Source organism: Vigna unguiculata, chromosome 10 (genome assembly GCF_004118075.2).
Source record: "Vigna unguiculata cultivar IT97K-499-35 chromosome 10, ASM411807v1, whole genome shotgun sequence".
Classification (NCBI taxonomy): Eukaryota; Viridiplantae; Streptophyta; class Magnoliopsida; order Fabales; family Fabaceae; genus Vigna; species Vigna unguiculata.
The window spans coordinates 7,264,235-7,282,421 of NC_040288.1; the positions used below are offsets into that span (position 1 = coordinate 7,264,235).

At 33.8% G+C, this 18,187-nt stretch overlaps 2 protein-coding genes and 1 long non-coding RNA gene across 4 annotated transcripts; 1 reads left to right on the top strand and 2 right to left on the bottom strand.

Annotated features, from left to right (window-relative positions):
• Positions 1 to 1,434: 1,434 nt before the first annotated feature.
• On the bottom strand, positions 1,435 to 2,836 carry LOC114167339 (putative SERF-like protein). 2 transcript variants are annotated; one of them, XM_028052401.1, is made up of 4 exons: positions 2,708 to 2,836; positions 2,566 to 2,633; positions 2,335 to 2,440; positions 1,435 to 1,742 (listed from the first exon to the last, which is right to left on the bottom strand). In XM_028052401.1, exons 2-4 carry the CDS (start codon positions 2,570 to 2,572, stop codon positions 1,652 to 1,654), a joined length of 204 nt encoding a protein of 67 aa, XP_027908202.1. In that variant the 5' UTR covers positions 2,573 to 2,633; positions 2,708 to 2,836; the 3' UTR covers positions 1,435 to 1,651. The 2 variants fall into 2 exon arrangements, with proteins under 2 accessions (XP_027908202.1, XP_027908201.1); XM_028052400.1 differs by having other exon boundaries at positions 2,566 to 2,586; positions 2,708 to 2,792.
• Positions 2,837 to 13,622: 10,786 nt separating this feature from the next.
• On the top strand, positions 13,623 to 14,862 carry LOC114167566. Its single transcript, XR_003600264.1, has 3 exons — positions 13,623 to 13,861; positions 13,973 to 14,083; positions 14,571 to 14,862. It is a non-coding gene; the product is annotated as an uncharacterized LOC114167566 (long non-coding RNA).
• Positions 14,863 to 15,040: 178 nt separating this feature from the next.
• On the bottom strand, positions 15,041 to 16,831 carry LOC114167507 (alkane hydroxylase MAH1-like). The gene has a single exon (XM_028052605.1). It carries the CDS (start codon positions 16,751 to 16,753, stop codon positions 15,242 to 15,244), a length of 1,512 nt encoding a protein of 503 aa, XP_027908406.1. The 5' UTR covers positions 16,754 to 16,831; the 3' UTR covers positions 15,041 to 15,241.
• Between the last annotated feature and the right edge of the window lie 1,356 nt (positions 16,832 to 18,187).

The window sequence follows — 18,187 nt, forward strand, 5'->3', positions numbered from 1 at the left end:
TGTTGGCAGAGTTAGTTTGTTTTGGCGTTGGTGTTTTTTATTCTTTTATGTATGTAATTGGTTTAAACATGATTTCCTTTGGTTTATAAAGATTTGGCTGATGGAGATTATGTTTCGATAGAAATTTGGTTTGTACATTTTTTTGCTTTTAAGGTGGGATTGATGATAATGGAACATTCTGCCGAACTTTGTAAATTTTTATAAATATTTTCATTCTTGAACTTTGCTTGCTTTTTACAATTATGAAGAATTACGAACTAAGCGAAATTATGAACTTAACTTGCTTTTCCAAATCTTATATGTGATAGCCATTTTTTTTTACTATTATTTTCTATATTACACTTATAAAATTTTAACTCATAATTCTACAATAACGTATAACATATTTAAAATATTTGCATAGGTATATTTTTTAGAGTACTGTAGGCTAAGGCAAAAAATTTAAAAAGAAGAAGGAAGGCACTTATGATCTTATATGTTTTTATGATATTGAATTAGATGATACTAAAAAGAAGTTTAAAACAATATTTTATAAATAGATATCAACTATTAAAAAGAGAACTCAAAGCCTTTAAAGCAGGAAAAAGGAAAAAAGAAATGCATATTTGTTCAAATTAATAAACTTGTGTAATTAAATTACTCATAAATGTTATAATATTTTTTTAATATATCCAAAAAAATTTACTAAGGTTAATAAAAAAGAAAAAGAAAAGATCTACCATAAATTCAAATAATATGAAATTAAAGTGAAGGTTGAAGAGATGAAGAACGAGAATGAACTACAATATTATATAAGATGATCTATTTGTAATTGATTTCAAAAATATGAATCAAAACATATTAGAATGTAGGATTTAAGTATAGGAAATAGTATTTTGTGTTTTATTATTATATTTTTATTTTATATATCAAAAATTTTATTTCACTTTTACATGTCATATTTTTAATGTTTTTTTATGTCATTTGTTCTTCCTTAAAAATATAATATTTTATTTATTATTTATCTTTTCTAAAAGTAAACTTTAGTCTAACTCAATGTTAGAGAAATTTGTAATTTTATATGAAATCTTTAATACTCACTTCACATCCTACCATTTATATTTCTATTGTGAAACTATATTTATAAGTAATCTTATAACAACTCGATGACATATGATAGAGAAATTTATAACAACTCGATAACATACGGTAGAGAAATTGTAATTTTATATGAAATCTTTAATACTCTCTTCACATCCTACCATATACATTTATACGGTAAAATTACATATTTATAGGTGATCTTATAACAATTCAATATCATATAACACATAAGTCAAACAAAATAACAAATATTATTAAGATAATTCTAAATGAATTACATTTAAACCTAATTTTACCTTAAAACACAAATTAGATATGATGCATTCATAAACCAGAAAGAAAGCAAAAACATCATAACAAACTACACACAAATTGCATTCAAAATCATATAGAAGTCAAAGATTAAAAGCCAACAACAATGCCCTCCATGCTAAACACCAGATATTCAATTGTTTATCTGAAATGGCATACGCAGATGACTCAACCAAACGCCCATACTATATATAACAAGCAATACAAATTCTCACATGTATACAATCCCTCCCCTTCCCCAACTTAACAATCTTCCCTATTTTTTGACTCTGCCACCACCTGCATTATTCCCTCCTGCAGCCTGAGCAGCTTTCTTAGCCGCTTTCTCCTGCAATGCTTTCGCATCCCTGCAAACAAAGTAAAACACAGTGTCAGATCAAGGCTTAATCTGCACCATCCCACAGTATTACAGTGATTCTACAACCACAATTGGTCGCAGCATTTGGTGATAATTTTACCAACTTTGGTAATTATTGTAGATGCAAGAACATTTGCACATATGTTATTGAATTTGGTTGGCAATTATAAATGTAGAACACGAGGAGTACTCACAACACACTATTTATCACATACACAACATTTAAATTCATTGAAAGACAATAAATAAGATTTGGAGCCTCTGTCAAGTCAAATAAGCTTAAATATTTTCTCCAGTCCTTCAAAAATGAACTAAACATGAGTTTAAGTCTACCCCTCACCTCACAAAATCAACATAATCAACATGATAATTCAATATACTTTATACCATTTCAGAATTGGATTTTAACTCAAGCTCACAGATATAATATACCACAAGTACAAGCTTAGACATATAAGCTAATACAATGTAAGTTTTCTCTCCCTTATCTAATTTGGTCATTTTCTCGAACATGATTCCCACAAAAAATAAAAATTGTTTTTCATATGCAACTGCCAATAGCTCAAACAGAGAAAACGAACCTTTCCCTGCGCTGTTCAGGAGTCAAGCCATCATTCCTAGGCTGCTTAGTCTTTCCACCAGCTCTTGCCTGAGCCCTTTCACGATCTCGGTCCCTCTGGTTACCGCGTTCGCTTCAGTTAAGTACAAACAACGCTATTCAGTGAAAAAAAAAAAAACTACAAACTTCCATCACAATCCACTACAAGGAAACACAGAAGAAAAACAAAACGATGCTGCATATCAAAGGATATGAGACATTGTTTTACGGAATCCTGAAAAACCGAAGGTGAAGGGGGAAATGAGGAGAATACGAAAAGCCCTGAACAACGAGAAAAGCAAAAACTTGGTGAATTGCGAGAGAAGAAAGCTACGAATGAAATGCAAAGGAAAAACCTAGAAACCGAAGATGAGGAGAATAGAGGATGAGGAGAATAGAGGTTGCGGAAGGAGTAAAATAACGTGAAAGTGGTTCTGGAATATGGAATGGAAGACTCTAGATGGAAGCTATCCAAATATAATATGAAAACCGGTAAGCAGTTGAAGTAAGCGTTTTGTCTAGTTGTAAGATATTGTATCTTTTTCAGGTGGTCATTTAAAATATAAAATTATTTGAGAAAAAATAATTTTAAAATTAAAAATATTACATTTTATTAAATATCTAAAAAACCGTATGATGTTCATGTAATTTTTTTTAAGAAGATTTCTGATTTGTTAGTATTGGATAGAGTTTAATTTATTTTTATTTAATTTAATTAATTAGGTTCGGCCATTCAAAAACGTTATTTATTAAAATAAATATCTTTAAGATAGACATTTTTTTATAGTTATAAGGTCGTGATATAGAGAATATTTATATGATAAAATATAAAATTATTAGATAATAGTTTTTTTTATTATAGATTTATTTAAGCGGATAGATTTGATTTTTAAATTTTTGAGCATGTCGAAATTGATTCTTATATACAAAGGGGTATCATTAGGAAGAACAAACCAATGAGACCTAAGCTCAATCACATAAGAAATTGACACCACTCTCAACAAAAAATCTTAAGACAATGAGTTTATGAGTTTTTATTCTTATATAGTGCTCTACTTTCTCATTTCTAGCCAATGTGAAACTTAGACTCAAACTTGAATTCCTAACAGATATTGTAGTTAATATGATGAGTTTTACCAATGCATTAGAATCAAATATCAAATATGTAGTTGAGAATATCTTGACCAATTAAGTCTGAAGTACTCTCAACCTATATATATTTCGTTAGACAAAATCACGCCGCTCAAGATTTAATAATAATGGTAATGTGTGACCAAGTTAAGGTAATCACTAAAATATATTAACAAACTATTAGGCAAAGTTAGTCAAGATAATATTTACGTGGATCAGATCCATTAAGGTAAAAAGCCCATAAATAGAATATAAATACTACAATACACGAGGTAAATTAATTATGTTTTATCATTACATTTGTTATCATCTAACGCACTTGATTGACTTGAGTATTAGAGTGTCTTCTTTATGCACACCCTTTCTAGTTTTGAAGAGACGAAGACCTAGTACATCTTGAATTGAAGGTTGGAAAACGTAGGAAGAGATAGTTTTGAAGGATTTTACATGATATATTCGGTGTTACAATAACATTTTGGCACCCACCATATGATCAATGTATATTTTGTGAAGAAAAAACTGTATGGTGTCTACAAGGATCAAGATGATTGAAGCTAAGGAGATTGACCAGCCTTTGCAAGAAATCATCATGATGATGGAGAAACAACGAGAGTTCACTGAAATATAAGAAGAGAACAACCAAAGAGATGAGTGTTTTGAGGCAAAAGAATGCCAAACTGAAAAGGAAGCAGAAGGAGGTGGGAAGGGGAAAGAGAAGGAGAACCAAGAAAACACTACTTCTATGTAGAATATAGCATCTCATCCTCGAACTGTATCAGAAATCGAATAAGGGAGTGGTAACAACAACACTAAGAATGGCGGTAGGACAAATACCTCATTCATGGTGGGAGGTAGTCGATGACATCCTTTCATAGACGACATCATGGAAGTTACTTTCCTTGCCAACTGAAAATCTCTCACCCTGGATCGATACGAAGGGAGTACAAACCTCGACGAGCACATTGATGTTTATGTCACTTACCTGTATACGAACCAGGACTTAGTCATGTGCATAATCTTCTTCACAACTCTAAAAGTACCAACTTTGAACTGGTTCACTTGCCTACTAATAATTGGAATTATCATGTTTTTATTATTTTATTTTTATCCCTTATTTTTATTTTTATTATTATCCTTTTAAATAATTAAGGGTTTATTAAATAATTTTGGGTAAGATAAGTATTTTATCTTTTATTGGTATTTTTATTATTATCTTTTTAGATAATTAAGTTTTTATTAGATAATTATGAAAAAGATAAGTATCTATATTTTATTTGTGGATTATTTTGTAGATAAGTGAATTCCTAGAAAATTGAATAATATATCAACGATTATCATTTGGTTACAATTCATTCAATTACATGTTCGAAGCCCAATCAGTTTGGCCCATTTCGCACAGTGAGTGGGTATTTAAACATGTTTTCATAAGGGTTTCATCATTTTCCATGTTTTTGTGACTAGAAATCGCCTAGAGTGCTGAAGAGAAAGGCTTTTTGAGATTATTGGGGTTGCTAGGAAGCTCTCCCTTCTCCTCTTTGGATTTTCATCTTCATCCATAGGGGTTTTGTCCATTTTGGGTTGAAGAGGATAATGGGTCATGAAATTGGAGGTGGATGTAACATCCCTAAGGAATATTACTAATTTAAATAAATACATAAAGAAAAGAAAATAAACGTCACAGTATTATTATTCCCAAAACGCGGGAAAATGAAATTATTTAAACATCGCGCCACATTTATTAAAATCGTAGCATTTAAAACTTTACAATTTCCAAAACAAATTAAAACATAAGTGATAACATAAATATAATCCTAGCTTAATCTCAGCTAGCCCTCACTCCGTCGTCTGAGCGTTCTCAGCATCACCTGTATCACCATCTGCTCATCCCGTGTAACGAATTACACGATCATCACCATACACAAACAGAAAGGATAAGCTTATAAAAGATAAAATAACATATAATAAATCAGAAATAACAACAACACAACCATTTATTCTATTCCCCTTAGTTCTTGGCCAAGTTCCTAATTTCTCAAGGTTTTACAACCTTCAATTCACTTAACATTGTTAGCCTTGGACTCAGGGTTTATGATGCTCGCACAAACCTGCCCGCTCGTGATCCTGCTTCTACGAACCTCCCCGCTCATAGTCCTACTCTACGGACCTGCCCGCCCGTAGTCCAACACATGTGATCCACCAGCTACGTACCTCCCCGCACGCAGCATCTCTCAAGTGTGAGCCGAACCATATGAACCTACCTCGCCCGTATCCTTACACGAGAGTAACTGGATATGAACCTCCCCGCTCATATCATCACGTGTTATCTCCATCCATGAACCTACCCGCTCATGGCACAGCATCCCCTGATCCAAGTTTCGCCTCAAATGCATCCAAACAACACACACAAACCACAATTCTCGCTTAGGCTAGAAGATTTAGCTCAAGCGATCAGGCCTGACTCGCTTAAGCTAGGCTCTCTCGCCTGGGCGAGCCTATGACAGTAACAAGATACGAGAACTCGCTTAGGCGAGACCTTACTCGCTCAGGCGAGAACTCCCTTCGCCTGAACCCCAAAATTCTCTCGCCTAGGCGGCGAGTCCTGCAACCACAAGCAATCCATCACGATTTCTCGCTTAAGCGAGTACCTCTCACCTGAGTGAGGTGCTTTGTCGCCCAATTCATGGGCTACTCGCCTGAGCGAGCCCCTCGAGTACAACCTCCACACTTCACGATCTCTCGCCTAGGCGAGATACCCTCGCTTGAGCGAGATGCTCAAGCAACACTAGGGTTTGAGTTTCTGCTATTTTCGCTTGGGCGAGACTGGCTCGCCTGAGCGAAATTAACAGACATTCTGCTCTGATCACACACCCCGATACCAATTCCAACCCAATTTCCTTCCCTCCACATTTACCAAGCAATCCAAAACACTTCTAGAGTTATATGGACATTATTTAGACATATTTTGACACCAATTTTTGATATTGCCCATAACACATCATACAACACAGATAATACCTCCATCATATTCATAACAGGGTATAAGGCATTGTCCAACAAACATCCAAATAACCAACATACCAAATCACAGCACATAGGCATGAGAATTCAGAGCAAACCAACATACAATCATGGGCATATAACTCTTACTCATACACATAACCTAAAACACGAAAATAGCTCCCCTTACCTAGTTTCCTATGCTTAAAACAAGAAAGGATGATGGTTCTTAAAAATGAAATTCTGATTTTTATGTGTCTCTAAAGACCATTATGGGTTGTTTTTCCAACTCCCTTGACTGCCCATTACCTCTAGGATTTTCCCACTCTTTCACATTCAGACCACTATTTTATTAGCAAAAATAAAGAGAGCAATTTTGTTATGAACGGGATTTGAACACACACCCTTGAAATTCCAAAGTTAAGACACAACCAATTCAACCAAATCATGTTTGTGTTAAATCCTCTAATTATATAATTATGTTAGCACCCAACATAACCATGCAATTTATTAAAATTAATAATCAATCAAATAACATACATATGGCAAACATAGGACTCGAACCCAAGTCCTTTCACACAATCAAAGTACTCTCAACCACTTGAGCTAGCACTTTTCTACATCACAACAATTAACATTAAATGTCATAAAGGATTCTACTACCCGCATTTATTAAATAATTATTAATTTAATTATTTAAATTTCTCGGGTCTTACAGTGGAGATATGAATAGGAGGCATCATTGGAGCATGAAGCAAATACTAAGAACCTTAGGAGATTCCTTGATTCTGATTTATGGTTTTAATTTCTTCCCTATTCTTCAATTTCGTAAATCATATGTTCTCCACCATGAAGAGCTAAAATTTTTATTGAGATTAGATGTAATAAACTAATTTCTTGTGTATTTTGCAAGGTTAATAATGATAGCAAATATCCGCGTTTTAGGCCCATTTACTTTTGGCTGTTAGGGTTAGCTTTGTGTATATATATAATACACCTCTAGTAACATTTTATACACACTCAAATACAATCTCCTTTTTCCTATGTTTCTTTGTTTTCTACATGGTATCAAGAGCCTTAAACGATCTATGATTGAGAAGGGATTCTTGCAATAGTTCCTGTTTCCTAAGTCATAAGTCCTAAGCCTCTTTTGTAAATTTTATGATTGAGAAGGGATTATTGCAGTAGTTCCCATTTCCTAAGCCCTAAGCCCTAAGTCCTAAGTCTCTTTTGTAATTTTTCAGGTTTCACTTGATTGCTTTGTTTTCTGCTTTGAAACGTTTTTTGAGGTTCTGCACCATGTTCTTTATGCCATTTTAAGGTATTTGCAATCCTCTAATATTGGGTTTGTATTTTGTTTTGTTCGTTGCTTTCGCTATGTGGTTCACATTTATGTTTTGTATTCAATTTGCTATGGTAAATTATAAAGATGATTCTCTTTAGTCTATTAGTGTACAATTGGATGGTAAAAATCATTCCCACTGAAGTTATGTTATGAAAAACTTTCTTTGGAGAAAGTCCTTGTGAGGTTATATTTCAAGTACTAAGGCAAAACCGATTGACACCAAAGTCGATGATTATGCTACTGTTTTAGAGGTATAGGAAAATGAACACTCTAAAATTATCACTTGGGTCAATAATTTTGTCAAACACTCGATTGATGCTCAATTGATAAAATACAATAATACAAAGAAGGTATGAGATCACTTATTATTGGTAGAGGAAATTAGACTTGCTTCCCAACCACAGGCCAACATAGCCTTGCAATCTCAAGGTACACAATCACCAAATATATCCTCTAATAAATGAATCATTAACTCAGGTGTTACTAATCATATGTCACATCATTTACCTTATTTTGTTTCATTATCACCTAACTCATCCATGTCAATTGCAATTGCTAACGGTGATTCAGTTCCATTATATGGTATTGGTACCATTACCATACCATCTTTGTCTTTATCTGATATTTACTACATACCTGGTCTTACTTTGAATCTTGCTTCTATTGGAAAAATTTGTGATTCTGGATATAATGTGTGTTTCTCTCCATCTGAATGTTTTGTATAGGACAACACCTCTCAGAAGGTGATTGAGATAGGTTGTACGGAAGGTGGACTCTATGTCTTGAATTAATTCAAGGAATCAATAGTTGCAGCCTCTTGTGTGGATTTATCTTTGTTTCGTTTGTCTTCTTCTTCCTCACCTTTTTATTTGTGGCATTATCATTTGGGTCAAGTTTCAACATCTCGTTTAAAGTTTTTATCATATACATGAGTCTTGGGTACTTTTGAAAGTCATGATATTTCTAATTGTAGTGGTTGTAAACTGGCAAAATTTTCTGCTTTACCTTTTAACAAAAGTATTTCTTATTCTCTTGTTTCTTTTGAACTTGTGTATTCTAATGTGTGAGGACCTTCTCCTGTATCTACCAAAGGAGGTTTTAGATATTATGTCTCTTTCAGTGATGATTTACTTGTTTCACTTGGATTTATCTTATGAAACGTCAGTTTGATATTCTCACAATTTTCAAAAATTTTGATGCTCTAGTAAAGACCCAACACTCTATTATCATAAAAACCTTTCGTTGTGACTAAGGGGGGGGGGGTGAATACACTTCTAATGAGTTTAACATTTTACTTGCCTCTAATGGAACTATACATCAAACCTCTTGCGTTGACATTCTTCAACAAAATGATGTTGCTGAAAGAAAACATCGTCATCTTGTTGAGATTGCAAGATCATTCTTGTTATCTGCTAATGTTCCAAGTGTCTTCTTGGGGGAAGTTATTCTTACAAAACCTCATGTTATGAATTAGATTCCAACTTCACATAATTTTGGTTTGTCTCCTTTTGAAAAATTGTATGGTCATGCACCTGATTACTCTGCTTTGCGTGTTTTTGGATGTACTTGTTTTGTTTTAGAACTACATGTTTAGCGTATTAAATTATCAACTAAGTGTACTTTGTGTGTCTTTTTGGGATATGGTATTGGTCAAAAGGGATATCGTTGCTTTGACGTCATGTTGTGTTTCTAAAACATATTCCATTATTTCCTATTCCAGCTAGCTTACATGATTTGACTACATCTGATGTCATTAAAATTGATCCTTTTAATATTGATGACACTACACCTACTCCCATACCAATTCCAAAACCTGTCTTAGCACCAATTATAGACACTGTACCTGAGGTTGTATCTGTTGATTCCCTTATTACATTTGCTCAATCATCTCTTGAGGTTGTGGTTCCTCTGCCACCTTTTCGACCAAGTCATAATCATAAGTTTACTCAACTACCAAATTTTGTATTCCTCTTATTCTGGTTCATTTGCTGCTTTTATTGCCTCTATTCACCGTCTTCATGGGTCTTCATCTTATAGAGAGGTTGTTTGTGATCCACTTTGATAGAATGTTATGGCTGAGGAACTTACTGCTCTACATCAGACTCATACATGGGACCTAGTTCCATTACCACCAAGAAAACTTCCTATTGGATCTCGTGGGGTATACAAAATAAAGACAAAATGAGATTGTTCAGTTGAAAGGTATAAAGCTAGACTAGTTGCTACATTTGCTCTTGTGGCAAAGATGTCTACTATTCATACCTTGATTGTTGTCACTTCTATTTTTCAGTGGAAGATTTTTCAAATGGATATGAAGAATTCTTTTTTGAATGGGGATCTACATGAGGAAGTCTACATGATTCCACCACGAAATGTCTCTCACAAATCTGGTGAAGTTTGCAAACATCAAAAAGCCCTCTATGGTTTTAAACAAGCACCTCGTGCTTGGTTTCAAAAGTTTTCTATAGTAATTGTCTCTCTTAGTTTTGTTACTAGTAATCATGATTTTGCATTATTTGTCAAGAAAACTGATGCAGATGCATTTTTTATCCTTATGTTGATGATATGATTATTATTGGTGATGATTTTGATGGAATTGCATCTTTAAAAACTACATTATCTCATCGTTTTACTATGAAAGATTTGGGTGTGTTGCGTTATTTTTTGGGTATTGAGGTTGATTGTTCTCCCAAAGGTTATCTTCTATCTCAGTCCAAGTATATTGTTAACCTATTTGAGCCTACTCGGCTTATTGACAACAAGATTATTGATACTCCTCTTGAGAAAAATGTATGATATTCACCATTTGATGGTGTTCCTTTGACTGGTTCTACTTTATATCAAACTATTGTTAGGAGTCTGGTTTATCATATTGTGACTCGTTCAGACATTGCACATGCTGTTCATGTTGTTAGTTAGTTTGTTTTAGCTCCCACAATAGTTCATTGGTGTGTTGTTCTTCGTATTCACATGTATCTTTGGGGCACTCAGTTTCAATCTCTTTTGCTTTCTTCTTTGTCGTCTTTATACTTGTGTGCCTATTGTGATGCAGATTAAAATGGTGATCCTAATGATCGGAAATCGACTATTGGGTGGTGTATTCTTCTTAATGATTCACTTATATCATGGAAGAGTAAGAAACAAGATGTTACATCTTGATTATCCACAGAAGTTGAGTATTGCGCCATGGCTTTGACTACCTGTGAGGTTATTTAGTTGCATTGGTTACTTGCAAATGTGAGTGTATTTGAAAGATCCTACGCCTCTACATTGTGACAATAAAAGTGTTATTCATATTGTTCGCAACTCTATTTTTCATGAGCGAACCAAACATATTGAAACATATTGTCATTTTACTCATCATCATGTTCAACTCGGCACTATATCTTTTCCATTTGTTCCTTCAACTCTACATATTGCAGATATATTTACTACGCCTTACTCCGTTTTATGCTTTCATTTTTTATTTGACAAACTTTCAATGCATTTAGTCGTAACATTGTGAGTTTGATGGGATGTTAGCATAGACCCATGTTTTAGGCTCATTTACTTTTGACTCTTAGGGTTAGCTTTGTGCGTATATATAACACACCTCTTGTAACATTTTATACACACTTAATAATATACAATCTCCTTCTTCCTATGTTTCTTTGCTTTCTACAAATACATATACTTTTCCTATTCAATGTTAATATTTGATTTCTATGCTTAATGTTTCTTCTAACTTGAACACCCATAACTTGATTGTGGTTCTTGAGATGTTGGAAAATATCTATTAAACCTAGAACATGAAATTGAAATTAAGATGTTTGTAAATGCATGACAATAAAATGAATAAAAAGAGTGAAAACAAATATGTAGCCTGTATTTCCACTAACATTAATTAATATATATATATATATATTATATTAATATATTAATATAAAGAGAATTAATAGTTATAGGTATAAACTCTTGATTTACCTACCATCAATAACAATAGTTAAAATACACAATATACACAATTCTGAAAATAAAATTTAATTATTTATATTTTTACATTAGATATCTTTAATATTTTACTTTTTTAAAATGCATATTTCATATCATATCTTTTAAATTAGATATATATTGAAAAAAGTTTATATTAAAAAACTAATTAAATTAATATTCATGAAATATTATAAGGAAATTAGTTTACTTGATCTTTGATTGCGTGAAAGAAAAAACTTGTAACAAAGAAAAATAGTAAGGTTCAATGTTGAATTTATTTAGTACATACAATAATAAGAGTTGATTTCGGTTTCACAATATTAGGGATGGCAATTAGGGCTTGGTCCGGCCCGCAGACCCGCAGAAAAAACGCAGGGCGGGCCAAGGTAGTGAGCCCGCAGGCTCACACGGGCCCCAAGCCCGCATAACATTAAAAAAAAAAACTTATACTTGTGTATATTAATTACTTCTTTTATGGAATCTTGCATTAACATTTTAAATTCTTGTATAACTGGAAAAGACAAGTATTATGTAATTTGTAATGTGCTAAAATTTAAAAAATACATTGTGTATGTCATAGTATGAATTAGGGATGTCAACGGGGCGGGTAGGGTACGAGTAGTAGCTCCCACGTACCCTACCTGCTGGATAAATATTCGCCCCGTACCCGTACCCATATCCGTCGGGTACCCGTTATGCGGGTACCCGTCTATTTTTTTCATATCCGCAGGTATCCACGGGTACCCGCGGGTATTTACAAAAATATTTTAAAAAATAAATATTTAACCACAATTAGTGTTTGGATCAACAAGTCCCCTTTCTCCGATTGATTATTGCAAAACAAACAAATAAAAAATCACTACCAATTTATATTATAGTTTATTTTTGAATAAAATATTAAAGAAATTACTAACTTCGTCAATGTCCACCTCTTGCAACATTGTATAAAGTTTCATGTTGTCCATAACCCGTCTTATAGACACATCAATGTCTTCACAGTATATGGAAGTAATTTACTCATTTGTGGGGTAAGAATCTGACCACCATTAAGAATCTGACCACCATTATTGAATGAAGACTCATAATGTTTTTTACTAATATATATATATATATATATATATATATATATATATATATATATATATATATATATATATATATATATATATGTGGGTATTTTTCTGAATTAAAGTTTAGCGGGTACGGGTATCCACAGGTACGGATACTATGATACCCGTACCCGCCCCGTTAACATGCGGGTATCAAAAATACACATACCCACGCATAGCGGGTATCCATTTTTAATATCTATTTCCTACCCGTTGCGGGTTTTATCCGCGGGTACGGATTTTTTTGACATCCCTAGTATGAATATGATGAAAATGTTGAATTATCAATTTATCATCTAATTCTCCAAAGTCTTTACTTAATTTTGTGAACTTCTTAAAGTTTCTCAATTTTTAAACATTGAAAGTTTTATCATAAAAAAAAAAAATAAAATAAAAAGTTATAAAAAAAAAAGCGGGTCGGCCCGCGGACCCGCGGACCAAATGTATGCGGGACAAACCAATGTTTTCAGCCCGCATAAAGTATGCGGAACGGGGCGGGCCGGCCTACGTTGTGCGGGCCGGCCTGGCCCAGCCCCGCATTGTCACCCCTACAAAATTTCAAAAATCAAATTTACACAAAATAGTTACTTTCCAACTACTTACCTCTCTCAATTAATTTTCTTTTAATTTTTAAATTAAATTTAAACTTTGTTTAGGAGTATTTATGATTATAACAGAACACAAGTTCTTATTCTTGATTTTCTTTTTCTTCATTGCCACAGTTCCATATTCTCACACGTTATTTTTATTTTACTCCTTATTCTCCTTTATTTTCATCTTCATATTCAGTTTTCGACGTTTTTCAGTCTCATTTCATTCATCGCTTTCTTTCCTCACAATTCTCTAATTTTTTTCTTTTGTCGTTGTTCAGGGCGTTTCGTCTTCTCCTTGTTTCTACCTTCAATGTTGGTTTTTCAACAATCTGTGTGAAAGAATGTCTCATATCCTTTTATATGGTGAGTCGTATATTTTTTCTTTTGTGTGTTTTCGTGTCTTTTTAGTGGATTGTGATGGAAGTTGTAGTAGTTTTTTGTTCAATGAAAAGCGTTGTTTTGACTTAACTGAAGCGAACGCGGTAACCAAAGGGACCGAGATCGTGAAAGGGCTCAGGCAAGCGCCGATGGAAAAACTAAGCCGCCTAAAATGATGACTTTGACTCCTGAACAGCGCATGGAAAGGTTTTTTCTTCGCTCTCTGTTCTATTGGCAGTTGCATATTAAAATTTACATGATTTTAATTTTTTTCACAATCATATAAAATATTATATACTTCGATTGAGTTAGATTTAAATTTTTACGATGAAATTCAAGTCTATCAGTTAGAGAAATTTAGTTGTTCTTGAAGGATTAGAAAATATTTAAGCATATTTGACGTCACAGGCTCCAAATCTTGTTTATTTTTTAATGAATTTAAACTAACAGTTAAGTGTGTCGTATGAAGAATGTGATAAATAGTGTGTTGTCAGCACTGTTTTGAATGTCCCCAATAAACATATTTACAAATATCCATGCAGCCACAATAATTTACCGAAGTTGGTAAAATTATGTCTAAATGCTGCGATCAATGGTGGCTGCAATGTGGTTGTAGACAAAAAAAATTACTGTAATATTGTGGGAGGATGCAATTTGAAGCCTTGATCCGACATTGTGTTTACTTCGTGTGCAGGGATGCGAAAGCATTGCAGGAGAAAGCGGCGAGGAAAGCTGCCTGAGGGAATAATGCAGGTGGTGCAGAGGCAAAAATAAGGCAAGATTGTTGAATTGGGGAAGGGGAGGGACTCTGCATATTGTATTGCTTATCATCATATGGGCATTTGGTTGAGTCATCTGCGTATGCCATTTCATATAAACAATTGAGTAACTAGTGGTTAGCATGGAGGGCGTTAATTGTTGTTGGCTTTAATCCTTTGACCTTTATATAGTTTGGAATGCAATTTATCAGTAGCTTGCTGTTATGATGGTTTGCTTCTTTTTTTTTTCTTGACTTTATTGCCTCTGAATGGATCAGATCTAAGTGTGTCTATGTTGTTGATTTATGTAATTTATTTAAGGCATTGAAAGGGTCTGTTAGATTATACATGTATAAACGATGATAAGAACGGTTAGTCTGTTAGGGAAGTGAATCTCTAAGTTGGCTATTTAGAACAATACAAATAACAGTAGGGAAGGAATAAGGTGGAGTGTTTTTGTTTGGACAGGAGAGCATGAGTCAACATTATGAAGCGAATGGCAGTGGGCTGTTGTGGTGTGAATACAATCCAAATTATTAAAATTCAACATTGCTACAAACCTTACATGTGAACACAATCACTTATTATAAACTGAGATTGCTTGATCTCAGATGCTTCTTTTTGTCACTGTCACCTTCAAGCCATGTTTCATGTGAAGGACAACTGAGACTCTTGGGGATATGGCTTGGCCTTCCACCAAATGAATGCGATAATTCCACAGTATATTGGCAGCTATCATCTTCATCTCGATGAAGCTGATTTCTTTACCCAAACAACTTCTTGGTCCTGCATTGAATGCAATGAACTTGTGAGAGGGCATGTGAATAATCCCTCCACTCTTGGAGATCCACCTCTCAGGTCTAAATTTCAAGCAATCTTCACCCCATATTTCCTCTCTCCTTCCCATGCTGTATAAAGAATACATGACGATGGTATTTGCATTAATCCAGTGACCAGTAGGAAGCATATCAGATTTTAAGGCACACGTGTGCTCTAATGGTACTGGAGGATAGAGCCTTAATGACTCACTTATTGCGGCATGGAGGTAAGTTAACTTGCTAAGCCATTCCACACCAAAATCCTTCCCATTACCTTCTCTTGCTGGTAATTTTTCTCGGATCTCTTCCAGAATATTAGATTCCACAGATGGGTGTGTTGCCACCAACCAGAAAAACCAAGTCAGACCTGCACTAATGGTATCTCTCCCAGCTGCAAGCAGATTTAGTGCTGTGTCTCTCAGAAACTTGTCGTCGATTTTTTCCTTTCCTTCTTCACTTATAAGAATATCTAGCAAGCTAAATGGTGGCTCCTCTTCTGGTGTGCTATTGCCGCTGCTTTGGCCTTGCATTTTGCACCTAGATATGCCTTCTGTATACAACATTTGATCAAGAATTTCCTGGCTTTCTTTCATCTTCTTTTCTTTTCCAAGTTGAAGCCATTTTTGCAGCTTCCATAAGCATTTTGGCACGACATGCCTGTAGAAAAAGCCCTCCAATAGTTCAGTGAAGGCTTTCTCACATGCAACTTCTGGGAGATCAATGGATAGGCTAGTAGGATCAAATCCTAAAACGGTGGAACAGATGACGTCAAAGCTTAACCTTTGAAAGGCTTCTTGTAGGTCCACTTCCGTTCCTTGTATCCATGCATGATCAAGAAAGGGAAGCAAACAACTCTCAGTCTTGTTCTTAATTGTTTTGTGAATAAACGATTGAAAACCAACCTTTTTAAAAATTGAGTGGGTAATACTTCTATTATACTTCCACATTTGGAATTCAGACCTGAAAATCCCATCTCCCAGAGCTTCAAAAATCTCTCTAAACTCATCTCCCTTGCTGTAGTTTCCGAACTTTGTGCTTGTAACGTGTTGCACATTCATAGGGTCGCTGGTGAGGAACATGTTCATGTTTGATAGCCAAGGGCCTTGAAACATGAAATTGCCTCCATTGTGTTTCAAAATCGTAGTTATATAATCAAAGACGGTGGACACATTCAGCAAGAGTCCAGGTAGCATGCCAAGCACGGGCCAGTTCGTGGGAGCGTGTCTGTTGAGCCTCCAGTAGTGGATTAAGACGAAAAGAAGAAATGCCACGAGGAGTTCTCCATAACCAAGCATTGCCATTGATATGGTAGTATTGAGAACCGAAAGTGTGTTCCGGTGGTGTTTATAGTAGGGTGGAAGCTTATAAGAACTTCGAGACCTTATATAAGAACTTCGAGATGTTATGTGCATGGGTTGCGTCATCAATGAGGTTGTCATCAAAATATAGTATAAGATTCTCTTTCAATGTTAAAACAAGTTTTAAATAAATTAAAATTACTTAAGTTATGTCAAGGCTCTGAACTCTTCTATTTTAATATGTTAAAATGATAAGTTAATTGATTAATTTTGTGATTAAGTGAAAATTAACAGACAAATTAAAATTTATATCTCTTATTTTGACATCATTTTCTTAAGTACATTATACATCATTAACGTAGACATATATCAAACCAGCATTTACAGAAGCATTGTACAAATGGTTTGAGACAGAAAAAGGTGTAGTCAGACAAACCATGCAATTTTTTTTCATAATTATACTGACATGTTTTTACATTATTTACACACCCATTATCGAATTAATGCTACTAAAGATCCAAAAAATGCATTGAAATAATGTTTCTCTAGCATCGCTAAAAAATTACTAATATTGGTAGTATAACACTAAATAGCCTAAGGTATGATCAAAATATGGCCGAAAGTAAAGAAAAGGGCCATCATTAAGGCAGAAGTAAGTTTATCTTAAATGAGAGATTAGGACAACTTATTAGGCTAATTTAATATTTCTTCTGGATTCAAAGTTATGGTAGGAGGAAGAGTAGAGGAGTGTGATTGGTTAACAGGTAAAGTAGAGAGCTCATCCAATGAATAACATGTCTAATTAATTGATGGATAATGATATTTTGATCAACTTTTTTATCCATTTTTAACCTATTACTAATCATATCTTTTAATTATCTATTTTGATTTTTTTTAGTGATGTGATGTGATAATCTAAAAGTGATTGAAGTAGTGGGTTAAAAGTGAATCAAAATATTATTATCCTTGACAATGATAGATGCAGTACACTTGAAGCAGTAGAAAGACAATGAATTAGATTCTTTCCAACCTATAATCATGTTGCCAAGGTCAAGCAATGTATGGTAACTGTCATGAAGTTCTCTGTATCAAGATAAATACTATGCAAATTCTAGGCATGTGTTAATTCAACAGCAATAACAATAGAAGAATTTATAGATGTCTTTGTCATAGTATTGATTTAAGATTTATCAAACAAAAACAGACAATCAAGAAAGGCATTGGTGAATTTAAAAGAAAAGAATGTAGCAATTGTGGTGCTTTTATAAGAAGCATGAATTGTCCAAAATAATTGAAAGCTTTTAGAACATATAGTCATATATATTTTAGTTTCTTCAACTAAAATACTCAGGTCCAATGATATTGTATTGTTGCTTTTCACTGATGATATTGACATAGTTGGCTATTAATATGAATAAAACGAGTCCAGATTTTTTA